This window comes from Trachemys scripta, chromosome 1 (genome assembly GCF_013100865.1).
Source record: "Trachemys scripta elegans isolate TJP31775 chromosome 1, CAS_Tse_1.0, whole genome shotgun sequence".
Taxonomy (NCBI): Eukaryota; Metazoa; Chordata; order Testudines; family Emydidae; genus Trachemys; species Trachemys scripta.
Genome location: NC_048298.1, coordinates 230,426,865 through 230,448,898, shown reverse-complemented (window position 1 = coordinate 230,448,898; position 22,034 = coordinate 230,426,865). Strand labels below are relative to the sequence as shown.

Below are 22,034 nucleotides of genomic sequence, written 5' to 3'. Positions count from 1 at the left end.
ATTGTCTAAGAGTAATCTCCGTTAGCCACCATTAAATAAATGAAAAACAGTTTACCTTACATAAAATATCTGATTGTTCTTAATAATCTGTCAGGGTACGTAGACTTGAATAAGCAAAAATACTATTTTTTCATTTTAATTGCCAGTGTGGATTGATATAAATCACCAATTTTAATCATGATTTAAATCATCAAGCAGGAAACTTTAAGTAATCAATGTCAATCATGTTTTGTATTGGTACTTTAGTTCTTAAAGGTTGATTGTCATTGGTTGATAATAATTAAAACATGTTGAGTTGCCACTAAATATAGACTTTACACTTCTACTAAAAATACCCCTAACTAAATCTTAGGTGCTTGGGACGGGGAGGTGTGCTCCAGCAGACACTGGTGCTGGGTGGGAGAGTGCTCCAGCGATTGCTGCTGCTCCTGGGGGAGGGGGCAGCCCGAGGGCCCGTCATTGTTGCTTAGGGGGCTCTGGCTCGGGGCCCTGCCACTGCTGCTCCGGGGCAGCGCTTGGAACCAGATGCCTGGGGCTGCCGGCGCAGCAGCTGGTATGGCTGGCCCCAGGACTGCCCCAGCTGCTCGGGTGGTTCTGGGGTCAGCCACACCAGCCACTGCAGCTGCGGAAGTCACGGAGGTCCTGGAAAGTCACAGAATCCATGATTTCTGTGAAAGACTCGCAGCCTTACTCAGAAGGAGTGAAAATTCCCTCACCCTGACATGCCATCCATGAGCCTTAGTAGGTTTTTTTAACCAACTGCTGCCTGTCCGATGGTGTGTCAGGCTCATTTGGGCTGACAAGCCTAGTAGGCTTGTTGAACACTGAAGTGCCCATTAAAGCTTGTCAGGGTTCAAAGATGGAGGAGGTAGTCCTTGGGAGTGAAGAACCCCAACCCTGTGTCCCCTATATCTTCTGATGTTCCTTGGGCCCCATGCAAAGTAGGGAAGGGGTTCCTCCCTCCCTATTTATCCCCTGGCTTGGGAGTCAGGGAGGAACAGGCAATGCAGTGGATGAAAGTGGAAGGGACAGCCAAATGCTCCAATTTTGCTTTATTGCCCTACGCCTTCTTCCAGCTTCGTTATTTCTGCTTACTTGCCCCCTCCCCCTTCCTTGTTTCTGCCTTCCTTTAGCTATTAGGAGGATAGCCCCAATCCCATGGATGTTATGCCAACTGGAAGGGAGCTCAGTCCTGTGTAGTTCCTGTTTTATGCAAGAAGTTCTCACTTCTTGGGAGGACTACAGATTCAGGACTCCCCCTCAACAGGATGATGGGAGGCAACTGGTTAACAGGAGATTTTCTGGCTAGTAGACCAACAGGCCTGTTCCTTCCCTTCCCTCTCGTCCCCTATTTCTGGTGTCTATATTTTTAAAAGTATGTTGAAAAATCGGAGAAGATGCAGAAAAGAGCCACACAAATTATTCAAGGGCTGGAGAAGGAGCTCAATCTGTTTATTTTGTCAAAAAGATTGAGAGATGACTTGATTAATGTATAGACACCTTCATGGGGGAGAAAATACTGGGTACAGGAGTGCTCTTTAATCTGAGAGCGGAGAAAGTCATAACAAGAACTATTGGCTAGAAGGTAAAGACAGATAAATTCAAATTAGAAATAAGTAATTTGGAACAGTGAGGGTGATTAACCAGTGGGATAAACTACCATTTCCACCTCTTGCTATCTTCAAGACAGAATGCCTTTCTAGAAAGTATGCTTTAGTTAAACAAGTAACGAGGCTCAATACAGGAGTAACTGGATGAAGTTTAATGGCCTTTGATATACAAGTCAGGCAGGGTAATCTAATAGTCCCTTCTGGGCTTCAACTCTACATATCAGTGAGAGTTCTCTGACAGTTTGGATCAAAGCTTTCAAGTTCTGACGTAAGCAGAATTAACCCTAAACTTAATTCAATCTGATCATTCTAAGGGAAATAGTGAAGATACCTAAGAAGAGAGATTCTAACCACATCTTTTTAAAGACTGGAAATTTGCCAACATGATACATGTCTTTAATAAAAAAAAAAAAAAAAAAAAAAAAGTTGCCAGGAGATTCCAGAAATTAGTCTCGTGAGACTCCCCTAATTTCCAGGGGGAACCTCTGCTCCTATTTTGTAATTAAGCATAAAGTAAAATACTAGAATAAATATAAACTGGTACAGTCAAAGCAATTCAAGTTCTTTAAGGGACATTGTCTCTCTCCAACATATTAGTTCTTTGAAAAATGTAATAACATGGAAAATACTGACTGGAAGGACATAATATACTTGGCTTTTCAACCGCTTTTAATAAGACTTCTCATAAGAAACAATTAGAAAATAATGACGGATAAAGGAAATATTATGACAAGATTAAAAATTGGTTAAGTTGTGTGTTTAAAAAAAAAAAAAAAAAAAGTCAACGTGAACAGTTCTTTTTAGTAAAGACCAGTTAATAGTAGGTTGAAATTAAGTGTTGAGACTGTTAATATATTAAGGCTTGATCCTTTGAGGCACCTAGTGACTCCAGTGTGAAATGAGAATGCAGCAGCTTGAAAGATCAGAATCTTAATTGGCAGAGAAAGTAAGTAGAAAACTGAAGTTTGATAACTTAATTGTTTAGATTAGTAAAATCTTCAGGGGGTTGTGAGTCATTTCTAGGTAGATTTTAACACACAGGAATTGAGGAGCATCATTGCGGATGAAATAGATCAGGTATAAATGTAAAGCAATACACGAGCTGAAATTATCAAAACACCTCAGCAATTGAAGGAAACAGGATGTTTCAGCCCATTAAAATGGATGTTGTATTATAATACAAATTTTGTTTTACAAAATAATGGTACATCATCTGAAAAACTGGAGGACATCTCAAAGGAAAGATAGAGCAGAGGTTTTAAATGTCCTGAACTCTATCTATCTAGAGAGAGAGCGCAGAGGTTTTAAAGGTCCTGAATATGATGATACAAAAATGGTTAGTGGTTTTAAATATGAAAATAGATTGTAAAAATTAGAGAGGAATTGCAGTATTACTAAGAACACAGTGGAAATTGACAACGTGTTCTAGGTTTTTTTAAAATCTCATTCAATAATACAAGAAGGAGGAAAAACTGGAAATAAAAGGGAAGTCTTTTGTGAGGCTATTCTAAACATTCTGCTCCTCTTCCCCAGAGCTAGCTAGGGTTCTCCACCCCCCCCCCACCCCACCCCCCAATGAGTGAATAAAAGGACATTTTTTTCCCCCAGTAGTAAAGGGTGGGATAATAGATGTTGTCCCTAGGCCAATACATTTTCATGGCAATTTTAGAAGTTTGATTTTCAAATAATAAAAGGAAATACTGTTTTATGAAGCATATAATCAGCCTATGGAATTCATTACTCCAGGAGGTCATTGGCATGTCTAGACTGCATTTTAAAACTTGTGGCAGAGAATTTCAGGTCCTGGGTCTATAGACTTGGGCTTGCGTTAGGGCTTTAAAAACAGCTGTGCAGACCTTTGGGCTTCAGCCCAACCCCAAACATCTATGCAGCTGTTTTTACCGCAGTAGTATGAGACCAGGTCTGTAGACAAGGGCTCTGAGACTTATGCCAGTCTAGACATACCCACTGGGGCCTTGTCTACACTGGGATTTTAGCTGTTGATGCAGTGTAATACAGCTTGAAATTGGGGTGAGCTATCGCAGTGCAGACAGTGTCTTATGGTAGGTTTGTGACCGATGCAGCTACACCAACGGCTAAAATCTCAGCCTAGAAAATACCAGTATTAAGTACTGTTTGTATTCAAAGTTGACAGGATAATTTTATGACTGTCACTTTGGGTTAGTCAAGTTCATGTGATAATATGAAAAAATTTTCATACTTCAGGAGTATAAATGCTTGGTTGCTACACCAACATTTTTTATACCTGAAAGGTTTGAAATGTCATTTAATTCACAGTATTCATAAAGGAATATCATTTAAGTTGTATAAATGTATCAAAATGTACTTAATTCATCTGTTTTTGGGGACTTTCTCTATTGTAGCTGTTTTGATTACACCTTTCCCTAGAAACCTTCCCAGTTCTCTCTCAAAATGCTAACTAGTTTGTTTCTCTAATTGGGTAACATGATCTCCCTCTACATTCTTCCCTAATTGTAACATGACAGCCAATAGAGGCTTTTTCCCCTGCTAAGTCCCTTAATAAAGTACAGGTCTAAGCTAGTTAGGAAATGTATCATGGAGAAAAAAGTATTGAGGTGTTAATAAATGGTTTTGATAAATCATCTCTCTCTCTGTCTCCTCTCGTAAAAGCTTTGAATCTAATCTGATTATTTGATTCTCATATGTATCTCACCCTTCCTTGGGGTAAAAAGGACTTCCACATCAGCAACTCCTCTGTTCCAGAGTGCAGTATGGAGATCTGCCTGTGGTCAGAGGAAGGGGTAGTGGCTAGGAAGGGAACCTATCATCTCCTCCACCACGAACAGAGATCAGGAAGGAAAGATTAAAATCTCATTCTGGGTGGGTTTTTGTTGTTGTCAGGATCCCACTTTAAAGAAGAAGGGCTCCTGAGGAAGCTGCCAGCTTCTCCAAGGCCTAACAGTGCAGGTCTGGTGGGTAGAGACAGGGCATACCAGAAGCATGGAATTGGAATGATGAATGACAAATCTTCATGAGAAGAACCTCTGGAGGCTTTCTTCTCTTCCCTGCCAGTGTGTTCCATCACAGGAGGGGACAGTTGAGCCTGTAGAATTCCAGAAGCTGAGGGAACTTTTTAAAGGTGAATCAGATCCTAGTGAAATTCCCATCTCTCTGATTTTTTTTTTTTTTTTTCCTGGAGTGAGTGCATCTGTCTATTACAGTGTTCAGAGTTAAATGGATTTTCCAGCACATCACTGATCTGAGACAATTAGTTGATTACATTTCTATTATATTGTGGATATGGAGTACTTGAAGTATTGATGTCCATCAGACCAATAAAGTACTGACCCCTTTTAAAGCTACTTTCTTTTTGTGATCAAATCTGCTGAATGAATATTTGTTGAAATTTTTTGGCTATACTTGTATAGCAGTTATTGTAGTAAGTGTGCTTAATTTTGGTCTATTGTACAGTAACTCCTCGCTTAATGTTGTAGTTATGTTCCTGAAAAATGCGACTTTAAGTGAAATGATGTTAAGCGAATCCAATTTCTCCATAAGAATTAATGTAAATGGGGGGTTAGGTTCCAGGGAAATTTTTTTCACAGTATAAGTTTTAAACAAACAATTTAATACTGTACACACCAATGATGATTGTGAAGCTTGGTTGAGGTGGGGAAGTCAGAGGGTGGGATATTTCCCAGGGAATGCCTTACTGCTAAATGATGAACTAGAACTCGGCTGAGCTCTCAAGAGTTAACATGTTGTTGTTAATGTAGCCTCCTGCTCTATAAGGCAGCATGAATGGAGGGAGGGGAGACAACATGGCAGACAGAGACACATACCCTGTGTGCGTGCATGTGTGAGAGAGAGAGATGCGCATTGCCCCTTTAAGTACGCTGAACCACTCTAAGTAGATTGCCTTTTTAAGTAGACCAGGAAGTTGAGACAGCCGCTGCTGCCAGCACGCTCCCTTCCTCTGTCCTGAGCCCTGTCGTGCCCCCCTGCTCTATGGAAATGGGGTGAACAGGGGGAGGGGGACACCCTGATATTAGCCCCTACCCCCCACACAGTAAGCAGGAAGCTCCTGGGAGCAGCTCCAAGGCAGAGGGCAGGAGCAGCACATGGTAGTGCAGGGAGGGACAGCTGACCTGCCGGCAGTTGATAGCCTGCTGGGTGGCTGCCGCACAGGGAACTTAGGAGATTGGGGAGCTGATAGGGGGGCCGCCGGTCCACCCTTGTTCCAAGCACCCATCAGCTAGCTACAACGGGCTGCTCTTTCAGCAAGTAGTGGACAAAGCAAGCAGCTGCCAAACGACGTTACCAGGGAGCATTGCACAACTTTAAACGAGCATGTTCTCTAATTGATCAGCAACGAAACAGTATTAACCGGGACGACTTTAAGTGAGGAGTTACATCTTATATGCTTACTTTCTAGACTTCTTGAACAATCGTTAAAATTCTTGTTAGCAGTTCAGAGTGTGTAAAGTATTAATTTTATTGTCATCCTACTTGCTCTATCCTCATTTCATATCTTGAACTTCTTACATTTTTAAAAATGTAAAACAATTTTTCCCCAGTTAGGTGCAATACATCAACTCTTTAGAGGTTCAGATAACACAACTGAAATATGTGGACACTTAAAGGACTGCAGAGAAAAGCGCGTATAGCAAGACAGCAAATTGTAATGATCAAAGTATTAGCCTATTATAACTAAGATAATGTTAGATTACATATTTTTCTGAAAGCCTTGAGTGATAAACTTTTGCTTCTTTTCTGTTTCAGCATAAAAGCCGGACATCTCCTCTCATACATTCCATATCAGCTTTACACAAAGCAGTCAAGTGTTCAGAAAGGTCTCAACTTTAATACCATATGCAAACCTGAAGATCCTATGCCAGGTCCTAGCAATATAGCTAAAGAGCTCAACAACAGGGTGTAAGTGTTTCCAGTTTGTTAATACCAACAAAGCTGTTGATCGGTCAGTTATAATCAGTTTAAAATGATAATACTTGTATAGCATTTTATCACTTATCTCAAAGCATTTTACAAAGGAGGTTAAGTGTCATTATCCACATTTTACAGGTGGAAAACCAGAGGCATAGAGATATGAAATAAGTTGTCTAGGGTCCCATAATTGGGACTGGAAGAACCCAGATAACCTATTTTTGAGTCCAGTGCCTTGGCCTCTGTACCACGCTTTTCCATTATGTTTCTACTGTAGGACACAATGAGTATAGCACACAGCTGTATGGAAACAATGTGTGTTGCACACATTAAAAGAATCTGACCAGTGATACTGAAATTAGGTCTTTGGTTTAAAAAGAATAATACATTGAGATAATTATTCCTTTTGGTAAAGGTTTTGGAGCAAGTATAAATGAATATAGCTGAAAAAAATAAGTTTAAAATGTTGCAATGCATAACTTGCCTGTGGACATTTTTACATATGAGAATTTAGCAAAACTCAAAGGGAGGACATGTATATGGATAAGGAAAACAAATTATATTCTAAAGGATTTTAAAAATATAAAGAATAAAATTGGAGAGGGAATAAATACTAATGCTTGTAGGTACAAGTTAGTCTCTAACTGATTTGGGAGGGAGTGGGGTTAGGAAGAAATTTCCCCCTTTTGGCAGGTTATTCCATAATTGCCCATTTTTGGTGTCTCTTGCAGAATCCTCTGACACATCTGGTATTGGCTGTAGTCTGAGACAGGATATTGGATTAGATGGTCCCCAGGTCAGATTCAGAATAGTAGTTTATATTCCTATATGTCACACAAAAAGTCAGTTAATACTTGTTTTAGTAGATTGTAGACCTAATCCTGCATAGCAACTCTCAAGGAGGTTTCAGTTTATTATGGAATTGGACCTATAGCTAGTGACAAATGAAAGTGCTCCTACAGTATGTACATTCGAAACATTTCTTTTTTCCTTACATTCATCTGTAGGTGATATTATAGTAACCTAAACCCTAGTTTAATATTACGCTGGTAATAATTTGGGGATGAAAAGAATATTCAGACTTTCATAAATGTCTAACATAACCATTCTGAATTTTAAAACTTACTGTATACTATGACTTTATTAAGTCAGTGCCACTGGGAAACAACAGCTTCCCAAACACAGTTATTCCAAAATATTGTTGATATGTTTAATGTAGTTTATAATTGCAGTAAGCTTAGATGAATTGTTATCACAGCTAATTATCTTTCTGGTTTTATTTGCATGTCAAGTAGCTAATTACCAATCACTTTTTGAATGTTTGTTTAAATGGCTTTCTGTGGGAGTATATGGGTTTTTATAGACCAAGAATCCACTTAACTCTTAAAGTCTAATTTTAATTGCACTTTTATTCATTGGTATTATTATAGTATTACTCTTTGAGGTAAAAGTTTTGTCTTCACAGTATCAAGGTAAAAGTAAATAGCTAATGTACCTGTGGCACAACACTTGCTGTTTATTTTTATACATCCATAATATGCAAACAGTTTTGCTTAAAGAAAACAAATCTCCGAAATCTGTGACTATTTTGAGTTTATAGATCTGGAACAAGTTTTAGCTAGGAGAAAACCAAATGGATTTCAACAAACTATTGTCAAATATGATATCTGTAAATCCAGAGAAAGTTGCCTTACTAATGAGAGAGCATGATTAATGCAGGAGTGATCTTTAACTCTTATATTAGTAATATTATAGCGAATCTGCAAAAGTTTGTGTACAGAAAATACTGACTTTTTGAGGTGAAAGATCATAGTTCAAACTTAGTAATAAAGTCATATAATCTTCTACCTCTAATAACCTACCAGGCGTTTGCATGTGAGCATTCAGAATCCCTAGATTATATATATTTTGTATATGTATATGTAAATACTTAAAATTACTTCTTGATGAACTGTATCTTTGCTTTCTGTAAGATTATTAAATGACATTTTCTTGTCTGTTCTAGAAATTGCATAATAAAAAAGTACGAGACTGAAAATGAGATCAAAGCCAATGGAATCAGTAGCTGGAATGAGGAAGAGAAAGAAGAAAGTGAAGATTTAGGCTTTATGGAGCTGGAGCAGGTCTTTCCTGGGAGGAAACAAAATGGAATTCAGCATCACAGAGACAGCACTGCCATTTTTAATGGACATACTCACAATTCTACCAGTGCCTTACAGACACAGGATTGCGTGGTGCCCTCTGGCAACAGAGTTGCAAACAGGTTCTCTCCAGGCTCTGTGCAGGAGAAGGGGAAGACTGAAAAAGGCATCATTGACTTTAGAGACTGCACTATGCAGCAGTTGCAGGAAAGCAACAAAAACACAGATCTTTTAAAGAACCCACATAGGACTACAAGTAATTCATTCTCATCTTCATCTTTGCACAGTAATACTAAAATAAATGGTGCTCACCACTCCACTGTTCAGGGGCCTTTAAGCACAAAAAGCACTTCTTCAGTACCGACTCATAGCAAGGCCACTCCCTCATCATTGTCCAAACCTTTAGACTGCAGTTTTATTTCTGACTTTTACTCTCGTTCAAGACTGCATCACATATCTACATGGAAGAGTGAATTGACAGAATTTGTCAATACCCTGCAGAGAAAAAACAATGGTGTCTTTCCGGGAAGGGAAAAGTTAAAAAAATTGAAAGCGGGCAGGTCTGCACTTATGATAGCTGACACAGGTAGATATTTGTTTGACAGTTTTACTTAAAAAGGTTCTCTATTCCTTCATTCTTATGATAGGCAGCTGATCAAGATTAAACATGTGAGCTTTCTGTATTCAAAAGTGAGGTTATATGAAATAGCTACTTATGTGATTTTGAAAAATGAAAGTCTGAAGGGCCTTCTTCATTTTTTAATTTTAAAAGCAAATTGGGACTTAATATGAAATTCAATTGTAAACACAAATCTTTTCTGTAGAATTATTAATTAATTCTTCCAGAGATTTCCAAGCTATTTTGGGTTCTTGAGCATAAACACTTTTATCTATACAAAGGATGGTATTTGTTCTTACATTTTTCTTTGAAAATCTAACTCGCTACTTTTTATAGTTCATACTGAAGATTTCTAAGTTGAGTAGCAGTTGGAAATGATCTATAGTCGAAATGAGAATTTTTTACCAAGACTGATGCATGCTCTTGGATCTTTGTGACCCTTCTTCATCTGATCTGATCTAGAACAAAAATTGGCTCTGTAAGTGTGTTGCAGTGCATGCAGATGCCATACTGAAGGCATCCATGTAAAGAACAAGATGACCAGAACTTAAATATGTTAAGTATAGTAGTAGCCTAAATATTATTTTGCATCTTCTATCTTAGCAATATATTCTTGAACATGCAGAACTATTCTTCCTAATTAACTAAGGATGAAAGGCAGACCATTACTTTTAGTAGAGATTTTTATTTCTTTAAGCTATCAAACTGTCATTGTGTTCCTTTGTTTTCCCTAATTGTATAATATTGAGCAATACTTTTTTTTTAAAACACTAAAAAGACAGATGATAGATGAGATAAAATGATTAAATGTTTGAAAACAGGACCTTAAAAACCGTTTATTTCTTCTCCTCCTTTGCCAATTGACAAATGAAGCAATTCAGTTTTCTTGATCTGAAATACTTTTTCACGATGGAGTGTTAGGTATTGTCCACACTTGGTATTTGCTCCAATTTCAGGGGTTGGTGGCTTGCCACCAGTGTAACTGCACCAGTTCAAATTCTATAAGGTACATGGGGAAATTACTATAAGTGACAATTGATCTGATGGAGCTTATCCCAACTTCAAGCAGGAGTAAGACGCATCAGTGTAAATTGCCGCTTATAGCTGTTTTGCTTGCCTATGCTAGGATTTGCACCTGTGTAGGTACACTGATGACTGAAATTCCCATTGTAGAAAAGATTTTAAAATCATTCAACACCTGTGAACAGAGAAGAGATTGTGCAGAGATAATGACTGCTCTGACTTTTGATCAAAAACTGAAGAAGCATTCCATTGCAGATTGAATTTTAGCATGGTGAATATTAAGACTTAATTATTAGTATATATAGTAAACTCCTGGAAACAGACTTGTTTTAACAAGGTGAAGAATGTTAATTGTGAGAACATAAAAGGGATAACATGGGGTATGATGCCTCACTTAGTAGACATTACACTGTGTTTTTAAACTTATAGCTACATTTCCACAATGTTGTTATATTGCATTCAATTATATTGTAGTTCATTGAATAGTATAAACTTTATTTTTTCTTTAAAGGCAGTTTAATAGTTGGGTGGAGAAGGTTATAAAAATAACTTTGCTGTATTTGGAAACATCTTATATCAGTCCTTGATGACTAACATGAGTACTGCAAAAATTGTAGATTAGGTTTCAAAATTTCTGTTTGTATTTGTTTATACCAGGTAATGTTTCTGTCTTAAGTTCATCCAAGCATCAGCGCTGTATAATGCACATGGATATGGATTGCTTCTTTGTATCCGTGGGTATTCGAAATAGGCCTGATCTCAAAGGTCAGTTTTCATATATTTTTAAATGTCAAAAATCACTTATACAATACTGAAAATGCACTTGCTAACAACAAGGAAAGTTGATTTGGTGAGTGCTTTTTTTCCTAATAACTTTGCCTGATGGTATGAGAACAGTGCTCATATTGCCAGATCATATTGCTCAGTGCCCCATACTCAACGGATACATGTGGAAGAAACAGAGTGGAATTCTTATTGCCTTCTTTCCAGCATGTAGTACCAAGGAAAAAAAGAAGAAAATATTTTCCCCACTCTCAGCAGACAAAGGTGTGAAATGGTGAAAACTGGAGATGCATAACCCTCCAAAACTAGAAATGGGGAGAAAGCTGGGCTGTATCTGAACCCTGTTGGGATGACTTATCTTTTATTATTATTATTTATTTATTATTAAGCACAGGTAGGATTACCAGATAGCACTGTGAAAAAACGGGACGGGGGTGGGAGGTAATAGACGCCTATATAAGAAAAAGTCCCAAAAACGGGGCATCTGGTCACTCCAAGCATAGGCAACCTGAATTCAGATATTTCCTAATTTATGGGTGCCCGATTTTGCAACCCTTAATGGATTTTTAACATATTTTTTCCTATGTAGTTTCCTAGGGAGGCTTTTTTTGGGGGGAGGGCTAAACCTCAAGAACAGAAATTAGATGTGGAACTGTTTTGAACCTCTCCTGCATGAGTCATCAGCCGGCTTGGAATGCAGAAGTTGTAAATCCACAGCACAGATCACTAATAAACTAAAGGAGTAGCTGGTAGTAATACTATGCAGTTATCTTTTCCAGTGTCTTATGCAACTGTTTGCCAGAGAACAGAGGAATGTTGGGAATCAGAAATCCTGGGGTTAAGTCCTGGCTGTGGAAGGAGAAGTGGTTGCATGGTTACAGACAGAACAGATAATCATACAGATTTGGCACGAGCATTCTGAAAGGCAGCGTGGATACCAAATGTGATTTTGTTGTTGTTGTTGTTGTTTTTTAACCCCATCTGTAAATAGTGAGAATTATGCTTGCCTGTCTTCTAAGGTAAGCAGTATGTGGCCTTTTGCTCATTAAGGGCTGTCAAGTGAAAAAGGAAAGAATAGAACTCATTGTCTCCTTGGTTCTACTCAGTACATTTTCCTGTAGGCCAAAAGACATTCTACTGCAGTGCCTGTCCAGACCTTTTGCTATGGGGTCTGGGAGAAAGTGCATACAGAGGGACATTGAGGCAAGGGAGCATGTTCACTGAGGCTGGTGAGCATGCTCAATGCAGATGGAATGTTCAGAGATTTTACCAGTTAGCTTTACTGTGAAAATGGCAAATTTCATAAGTTTATAAGTCTGCCAGATCTGGATGTATTTTCATAGGGACGCAGGTGCCTCTCTGACACCAGGGCTATCTCCCTGCCAAATTTCAAATCTCTGTTCCAGGTTCTGGAGAGAGGGGCTAGAGCTTCTAACATTTTTGTTTATTTATTTGTTTGTTTATTAATACATAAATAAAATTAAAAATAGATTTGCAAACATAAAAAATACATTCTGTTCTTTAAACCTGTTCATGGAAGTGATTGCACTGTTTGTGCTGAAGTGTTCCAAAAAAAATCAGCCCAAAAGAGACAACAAGCATGGAAAAGTTCAGAGGTGATTAAAATGGGGAAAGGTTAGGCCAGAATGGTCAGAGGTTAGTCCTGGTCTAAACATACAGTTATGACTGGCTTAACTAGTCTTTCACCATTTTAGTTAAACTGTTACACCTTTGTGTGTGGACTGTTTTATACCAGTTTAAACCTGGTTTACATTAGCTTACTTTAGTTAAGTGACAGGGGCAAGGTAAACTGATGTAAGATGGCAATGCATAGAGGTTGCAATGGTTCAACTAAATTGGTACAATATCAGATGTCTAGTTAAACTGTGGATCTTCTGTTTAGGTAAGTCTTTATACACAAACTAGCAGAGCTGGATTTTTAGTATTTGTTTCAAAAGATTTCTCTATTTTTTTTTTTTTCTCCTTTTGACATGAGATTGCAACCAGGTAACTAAACTATTGTTTCTAATGCAAGTCACTTCCTTAACTGCTGCTTCCTTAATTCCAGAAGATTAGATAACCCTGAAAGAATGGTGTTGAAAGAAGTGAACAAAATTAAAGAAAAGTAAACATTGTCAGAAACTTTGCCTTGGTGTGCTATTACTGTAAATGTTTATTATATACTGACTTTAATTATTCTTCACAGGAAAACCAGTGGCTGTTACAAGCAACAGAGGTGCTGGAAGGGCACCACTTCGCCCTGGTGCAAACCCACAGCTGGAATGGCAGTATTACCAGAATAAGATATTGAATGGCAAAGCAGGTACAAAAATGAGTCTGATTTTAAAATCACAGTGCTGATGAAGAATCTCTCATTAAAGTAATAAAAAATTAAGGATAAATACTTTTCATTGAGTTGACTTTAGAGAGATTAATTTTTGACAGGATAGTGGTCTCTGACAATATAAATTGCTTCTGTAATAGTTTGCCATCATTACATTCTGCTAATTAATTTTGTTGAGAATGCGGATATATTTTAGGGTAGTTTATTTTTTTATTTCCTTTTTGGTTAGGGATGGGAATAAAGTATACTGCTTCTGTAAATGTGTATGTCCTGTTTGAATAATAAGATAAACATAGACCATCTGTGATCACTTGCACCTGAGTAACACTATATCACAGAGGAGCCAGTACAAAATATCAAAAGTTAAGGTTGCTAAAAGGACTTATTAGAAAGCAGAGGCGAACTGTAGAAACAGCAGCATGTGACCAATGAGAAACTGGCTCTTAAATATAGTTGTATATTTGAGCTATATATGTCTGAACCTGTAGACTTAATGTAGCTTCCTTTTAGAATATTTCAGTTGCTGGAAAGCCCCTGAAGAATTCAATGAATTCTGTCCTCACTATAAAGATTGTTCCCTCAAAAGACAGGCATTTGTTATTGATTATTAAAGAATTTCTCATTCTCCCACAGTACTTTAGAAACTCTCTTTTTATTACATTTTGTGTTCTGAAGTAGCAATATACAAGTATCAACCATAAATTACTGTTAAGACAGCATTTAAGACTAGGTGTGTTTATACAATCTGAAGTATGTTTAGTGTGGGGAAAAAAGTGACACACTAAAAATAAATAGCTTGTTTTATATTTATTCTCCCCGTTATTTTATTATTTTTTTCTCAGTTTAGAAGTCTAAAGAGATTTCTAACCGTTACCATTTAATTTCAGCTTGATTCCTGGAAATCAGATTGTTTTTCACTTCTTACTCCAGCAGCAGAATCAACAAATAGTGTTGGATTAGAATTTATACCGCAGTTAGTAATTTTGTTGATGTGCAAGATAGAATAGAATCATTTGATCTTCCACAACTATGTTGTTTCTGTAGTATTAACAGAAAAAAGTTGGCTTTGTCAATAAATTAAGCAGATCTTGGAAGAAAAATGGAAAGCAGATATCTACCATAATAGGGGCCCTTTGTTGTTTTGCAATAGCATAATCACAGTTTAAAACAGGAAGAAAGTAATAAATGTAGACCCCATTGTCACTCCACCTTTTCTTAGTGCCTTTTAGGATGTTCAAACTTAATCTAATTGATTCATAGTTCCATGTATAAGACTGAGTGGTTTATATTAAGGGCAGTTATTGTTTATAGGGATGCAGCCTTGTTGTGCTATAGTTTGTCAGTGAACAGTTGGTAGCACAGTTCTAAATATAGGCACTCTATAACATTTTCCAGGTCAATGTGTTTTGATAAGAAGGTCATTTGTTACAATTTAGAAATGTCTTGGAAAGCTAGCTAGTTAGATTAAAATTGAGGAAGATTAGCTAAGAATAACATATTGTGTGTGATACACAAATTTAACAGTATCTCTTCTATGATATTCAGTGTGCAAGATTTCACTGGGGCTCAAGTTCAGTATGTTACAAACTCATGGTTCTTTATTGCAGCAGCTTTTTCTGGAAGTGCACACATTCAGTCCTTTTACTTCAGCATCCTCCCTTACTGGCAGGCAAGCAGCTTTCTTTCTTTCTTAATGCACAGCCTGACTGTACAACCTGTAGTTTGCCAAAAGGTTTTTTTTTGTTTTTTGTTTTTCCCCCTCCCTGGCACTCTTTTTAAAGTATGTATCTTATTAACTACAGGTTCATTACATTTTTTAAGTCTCTTTATTAATTTTTTCTCAACATACCAAACTTATATCAAGAGAGACTATTATGGATTTTCATAAAAACGTATCAGATTGTCTTCTTGAGGAGAACAAAATGAATTTAGTGATTGAGCATTACTTTGTAGCATTAATTGAAAAGGTGGTACTGTGAATTGCATAGGCCACTCTAACTTTGCTACATCCTAGATAGTGTACATGAAGCACTTCACAGCAGGAACAAACTATGCTGTGCACTGCATGTAAATATGGTCCAGTAGGCACATGGGGTCATGTGAAACAAACTTAAATCTATTTTATAAAGATATCAAAAACCCAAAAGGACAAATTGTGCTCTGTTAAACATGTGCAACCTGTTGGGGATATACGTGTGTAAATGAGAAGAAAATTGGGCCTGAGTATTTTTTATTTAAATTCATTTTTACACGGAGTCTCCAGTATAAGAGTAAACTTCATTTGTTTGATGCCTCATGCTGTCCAAACTGTTCTCTGATCTTGCCTTCTCAAGAACTTGCTTATTAGAAATAATGTTCCAAATTGAAAAAAATAAATACATAAATCTGTGACTCACTTAGTTTGACCAGGTACAGATTCCTTCAGCTTCAACTACTGCTTTTGCCAATTGCTTCTTCAGTGATACTGGTTCCTGCTTTTTGGTCTGGATTGCTGGACAAATATCTAGGAACAGTAGAATCTTGGATCCTTTATGAAATACTTCTTTTTTCTTTTTTTGGATTCATCCAAAACTATATAACTTTTAAATTTAAAATTTGTTGTCTTTCTCACCCTGTATGTCCAATTTGGAGCAGCTTCCTGAGTGGTAGAAATTACACTCTGTTGATATCTTCTTTAACATTCATGTCTGAAAACTAAGGAATTAGTGTACACACGCAATTCAGAGGTTGGGGTCTCTTTTCCTAGCCAGGATGTCCAAGACGTGGATGTTTTTAGTCTCTTTCCCTCCACTCCAGTATCTCCAGTTTTCATTCTAAAGAGCAGCAGTTTTAACTACTATATTACTCACAGATTTATTCTCAGCGATTTCTTTTTCACAGACTTGGGGTCCTGGCCTCTGATTTCTCCATTTGTTGCTCCACATTCACCATGCACTTGTCTAGTTTCCCAACTTTTGATGAGAGATTCTCTACCTTGCCTTCCAGTGAGGACAATGTGTTCTGCATTGCCCGGAATTTCACATGAAGTGACTCCATCAGCTCATGGGGGGATCTGCTCTGCTACGCTGTGGAAAAGGTCGGCGAGCCCAGTGAAGATAGACAAGATGACAACAACATCTCAGGCCAGGGCACAGGAAGGCACAGACTAAATACGTTGTTCTTGTCATTCTTATCTTTTTTGGGCCATAATTTTGCTCTTCATAAATTTGCAACTTCTGACATCTTAGGTAACTTATTGAGCCCATCAAACATTAAAACAAATTTTTAAGAAATAAAAAGACAAGTAGACTAGCAGAAGTTCTGTAGAAAGGCAGATGCCCACATGAGTCAGATTCTGCCCCCCATTACAACACTTTCTTTGGTCTGATAACCACCTTTATGTGGAGATAGCAACATACTTCTTTTCAAACTAAAAATGTTAATCTGTAAGTTGTTATTGCCATACTATATTATTGGGCAGTGTGGCACTGTGCAGCTATAACTTGTATGTTGCATTATATTACAAAGGTTTATTGTATTAAATAGACTGCAATAATGAAAACCAAATATAAGTTGTATATTATACTTTTCCTATAAAGCAAGCAATAGCTTTTTGTCCTTTTGAGATTTCACCATTTAGAGTTCAGTTCTTGGTTTGATTTCAGAGCTTTGGGTTTTTTGCAGCTACTCAATTTTTCTGGCTAACCTACAATTAAGAGTCAGTGTGCATATCTAGAGATACTTAGATACCATGTTGATGTGCAGAGAATAAGAATCTGAACAGAATAGAATAGAGAATGCTTTACTTTATCCCAGTTTGCTGCATCTCTCTACCATACATTTCTGCTTATGTATGTAGTACTCAGTTGGCTTGAATGATTCTTAAGTCTTTTTGCCTTCGCTCATTCAAAGTAGGTTTTATAGAATTAGCTAAAGATCTGTGTCATCCTTTTCTTTAATAGTCTGAGATTGGAGTATTTAGTGTTGCATCATTTTGGTCCAGCGGAAGTTTGGAATGATATACTAAATCAGGTGCTTTTGAATCCCAGTAAGAGAGTCATCAGAGGCCAGTAACTGAAACTTTGTCTATGAATTTAACAATGAAGCTGAAAGTTGTGAAGGACATATAAGTATCCAGCAAGGCTTACATGTTTTGCCTATTTCCTGATCTGAAAATATTCTTGGTATTTCATTTACCTTTTAAAATTCTGATTTGAGGTGTCTAAATTAAGTTACTTGATTAGATTAAGTAATTACTAGAAAGTAGAGATGTCAGTACTAGGCTACAAGGAGGCTGAGCTGTAGAATTGCATTAGGAGATGAAATTCTATATTCTTGTACTTTTTTTTTAAAATGGGTGTAACTATGACATTTCTTTTGTTCAGACAAATGGTTGATAAGCTCTGAGTGTCTTGCATTTAGTTTATAGGTTGTAGCTTAAAGAAACCTCAGTAGTTTGGCAATTAAATCTTTTTTTACAACCACGTTGGGTATTAACGGCTCTCTCAACTCACAGTATTATTATAGTCTGAATTTTATTGGCCACTAGCCATCTACAAGTTGGTCTCGGATAATGTGAAAAAAGAAAGTACCCCTCTATCCCGATATAACGCGACCTGATATAACATGAATTCGGATATAACGCGGTAAAGCAGCGCTCTGGGGGGGGGGGGCGGATCAAAGCAAGTTCTATAGAACGCAGTTTCACCTATAACGCAGTAAGATTTTTTGGCTCCCGAGGACAGCGTTATATCGGGGTAGAGGTGTATAGTTATTCTTCAGTAGCATCCTATTTTACTGTCCTCCAGAGATCAACCCCATAGATGGGTGTTAATATATGGGTAAGTTCTTTGTTGACCTAATCAGTTATTGGATGATGTGAACCAATATATTGTGAAGAAATTTCTCATCATAAAATATGAGCACAGAAACTGCTGAAAAGATTTCAGTTGTAATCCATTGATTATTTGTGAATTAAATAAGTCTTTTGAACCATTAAGACAATAATGTAAGAACAAAATATAAAATATTATTTTCCAACCAGAAAATAGAATTCCTGATAAACTGGACTCATCAATCGGAGAGAATCCAGATTCTGCTGAGATGAATGGAGCTGACTTGGATATCACTGGTTTGTCAATGGCTGAAATTGCATCTTGTAGTTATGAAGCCAGGTAGGTAGAAATTATTTGTCATGTTGATTGTAAAGTTCTGTCATACAGTGCTCACAGATAGCAGGCAAAATATCTATTTACACTGGGTGAATTTAAGCAAACATGGAACCACTTAGTCTTTGTTTCAGAAATTACATTTAAATAAATTATGCTAGGTACCAGCACAAGAAGAGAAAATGTGTTTGCTCTCCCTTTTTACTTTAATACCATGTTTCAAGCTGTGATCTAATCAGTTCTCACAAGCTAAGCATATTTCAGTTGGGCCAAGGCCACTAAAGAAAATCTGAGGTTCCATACACAGTGGTATTGTTGATTTAATAGGTGACATCCTTCTCTCTGAAACGGAACCAATGTTTTTGCATGGCATTAGGAACGTTGTACTATTGGAGGTCAGGCATTAAAATTAAAGTCCTGATCACTTCTGATCACTAAATCTAATGGTACTTTTTGCACAAATTGTGTGCTGAATTACCCAAATAGCCTGGGCAAGAGGGGAACATCCAGTGCCTACAATAACTTGTTTTAAATATAGTCTCAAAGATAGATATAATATTGATTTTAGGGCTGTCAAGTGATTAAAAAAATTAATCTGGATTAATCACACTGTTAAATAGTAATAGAGTAACATTTATTTAAATATTTTTGGATATTTTCTACATTTTCTAATATATTGATTTCAATTACAACACAATAGAAAGTGTACAGTGCTCACTTTATATTATTATTTTTATTACAAATATTTGCACTGTAAAAAACAAAAGAAATAGTATTTTTCAATTGACCTAATACATGTACCGTAGAGCAATCTCTTTATCCTGAAAGCTGAACTCACAAATGTAGAATTATGTACAAAAAAGTATTCAAAAATAAAACAATGCAAAACTTTAGAGCCCACATGTCCACTCTGTCCTACTTCTTGTTCAGCCAGTCGCTCAGACAAACAAGTTGGTTTACATTTGCAGGAGATAATGCTGCCCGCTTCTTGTTTACGTCACCTGAAAGTGAGAACACGCATTTGCATGGCACTGTTGTAGCTGGCGTTGCAAGATATTTACGTGCCATATGTGCTAAAGCTTCATATTTCACTTCATGCTTCAACCACCATTCCAGAGGACATGCATTCATGCTGATGACTGGTTCTGCTCGAAAAGGATCCAACGATTGGAAGGCACTTCAGATTCTTAAACCTTGGGTCAGGTGCTGTAGCTATCTTTAGAAATCTCACATTGGTACCTTCTTTGTGTTTTGTCAAATCTGCAGTGAAAGTGTTCTTAAAACGAACAACGTGCAGAGTCATCTGAGACGGCTAAAACATGAAATGTATGGCAGAATGCAGGTAAAACAGAGCAGGGGACATACAGTTCTCCCCCAAGGAGTTCAGTCACAAATTTTAATTAATACTCCTTTCTTTTTTTTTTTTTTTTTTTAAACGAGCATGATCAGCATGGAAGCATGTCCTCTGGAATGGTGGCCAAAGCATGAAGGGGCATACGAATGTTTAGAATATTTGGCATGTAAATACCTTGCAATGCTGGCTACAAAAATGCCATGTGTATGCCTATTCTCACTTTCAGGTGACATTGTAAATAAGAAGCGGGCAGCATTATCTCCCAGAAATGTAAACAAACTTATTTGTCTTAGCGGTTGGCTGAACAAGAAGTAGGACTGAGTGGACTTGTATGCGCTAAAGTTTTATATTGTTTTGAGTATAGTTATGTAACAAAAAAATATATACATTTGGAAGTCGCACTTTTATGATGAAGAGATTGCACTATAGTACTTGTATGAGGTGAACTTTTACAGTGCAAATATTTGTAATAAAAAACAATATAAAAGGGGTACACTTGTACACTTTGTATTCTGTGTTGTAATTGAAATCAGTATATTTGAAAATGTAGAAAACGTCCAAAAATATTTAATAAATTTCAATTGGTATTCTATTGTTTAATAGTGCGATTAATCACCATTAATTTTTTTGAGTTAATTGCATGAGTTAACTGCGATTAATCGACATCCCTAATTGGTTTCTAGTGCAAATAACACCCTCGCATTTATCATCACCATGGATAGAGTATTTTATGGCAGATGAGCTGCTTTTTTTTTTTTTTTTTTTTTTTATGGCTTGGTTTTGCAAAGATTTAATTTATTTGATAGTTCAATACATAACTTTAAAAAATTGTGCCATTATAATAAAATAAACCATGTTGATCCGCCTTCCTTCTCCATGCTCTAGCAGAGTTGTACTGTTTTGCATAGTGCATGTTCTGTCGTAGCTTAGAAGATGGCAAGCCCTGTCTAAAATACATATATATTTAATTTTAAAATAAGTTACTGTGTATATTCCCAATAGCCCTGCTTTTGTTCATTGTTTGAGATGCACAGCACAAAATCTTACAATTATTGAATTTAATTACTATAGTGCAAGTCACTTTTTGCATCAATTAGACTGTTTACATGGGTGGATTAAACTCCTGTATATCTGTTCTTTGTCTGGAGTAGTGGTATGGGAAAGTATGAATATTATTATTATTATTAATTATGTATTTGTATTACTATGGCATCTAGGAGCCCTGGCTATGGGCTGGAAACCCATTGTGCTAGGTGGTGCTGTAAAAACACTTCATCTTGTAAATATCTGAAATTTTGTGATTTTTTTTTTTCCCCCCCAAAGGCAGATCTATGCAACTTACTTGCTTTTATTTGATTTTAGACAAGTTGGGGTGAAGAATGGAATGTTTTTTGGCCAAGCAAAACAGCTATGTCCAAGTCTTCAAGCAGTTCCATATGACTTCCATGCATACAAAGAAGTTACACAGACAGTGTATGAGACACTGGCCAGGTAAAGTGCATTATGTATTTGTATACTCTTGGCAGCGATCAAGCATGTTTTCAGTTGCCACATTCCCAAATGCCATTATGTGATCCAGGATTTTCATCTTCATGGGTCTGTTATCCCCATTTATTTCCCCCCTTCCAAACCATTCCCATCTCAGATCTTCCTTTTGTAGTAACTTTTTATCTTGACTGGATAACGGAGGGTAGTCGGCTTAGAGTGAGATTTCCCCCTATTCTGCTCTGTATCTTGAGGTCAAATCCTGCAAAATGATCAATGTCTGACTCCTGTAAAAGTCAGTGTTAAAACCTCCACTGACTTCAGTAGGAGAAGACTGTGGCCTTCAGTTAGCAAGTGTTGTATGTGCTGCTACCCTTCCAAGACACCAACATTTCTTTAAACACACATTTTCAAGAACTGAATTTTTGTGGAATAAATTTAAAAAAAAATTATTTCTTTATTTCATTTAACTGTGCAGAGAAAAAAGGAGTCAGTTATTTTCAGGTGAAGAATAAAATATTTAACTTTCCTTCTCCAACTAATCTTTTAAAAGCATGATTCATACTGAAATTAGCCTGAGACAGTAGTGCTACTGTAATTTG

The 22,034-nt window shown here is 37.0% G+C and overlaps 1 protein-coding gene across 3 annotated transcripts in view; it reads left to right on the top strand.

Moving 5' to 3' along the window:
• The window catches only part of REV1 (REV1 DNA directed polymerase), a 100,263-nt gene that overhangs the window by 30,903 nt on the left and 47,326 nt on the right, over nt 1-22,034 (top strand). Inside the window, exons 5-10 of one of the 3 annotated variants that reach the window (XM_034757972.1) lie at nt 6,375-6,527; nt 8,542-9,263; nt 10,977-11,084; nt 13,309-13,425; nt 18,467-18,599; nt 21,310-21,438. In XM_034757972.1, the coding sequence (XP_034613863.1) occupies nt 6,375-6,527; nt 8,542-9,263; nt 10,977-11,084; nt 13,309-13,425; nt 18,467-18,599; nt 21,310-21,438 (1,362 nt within the window). Of the gene's footprint in view, nt 1-6,374; nt 6,528-8,541; nt 9,264-10,976; nt 11,085-13,308; nt 13,426-16,487; nt 16,674-18,466; nt 18,600-21,309; nt 21,439-22,034 lie in introns of those variants that run through there. The other 2 variants (XM_034757970.1, XM_034757973.1) reach the window with 2 other exon arrangements.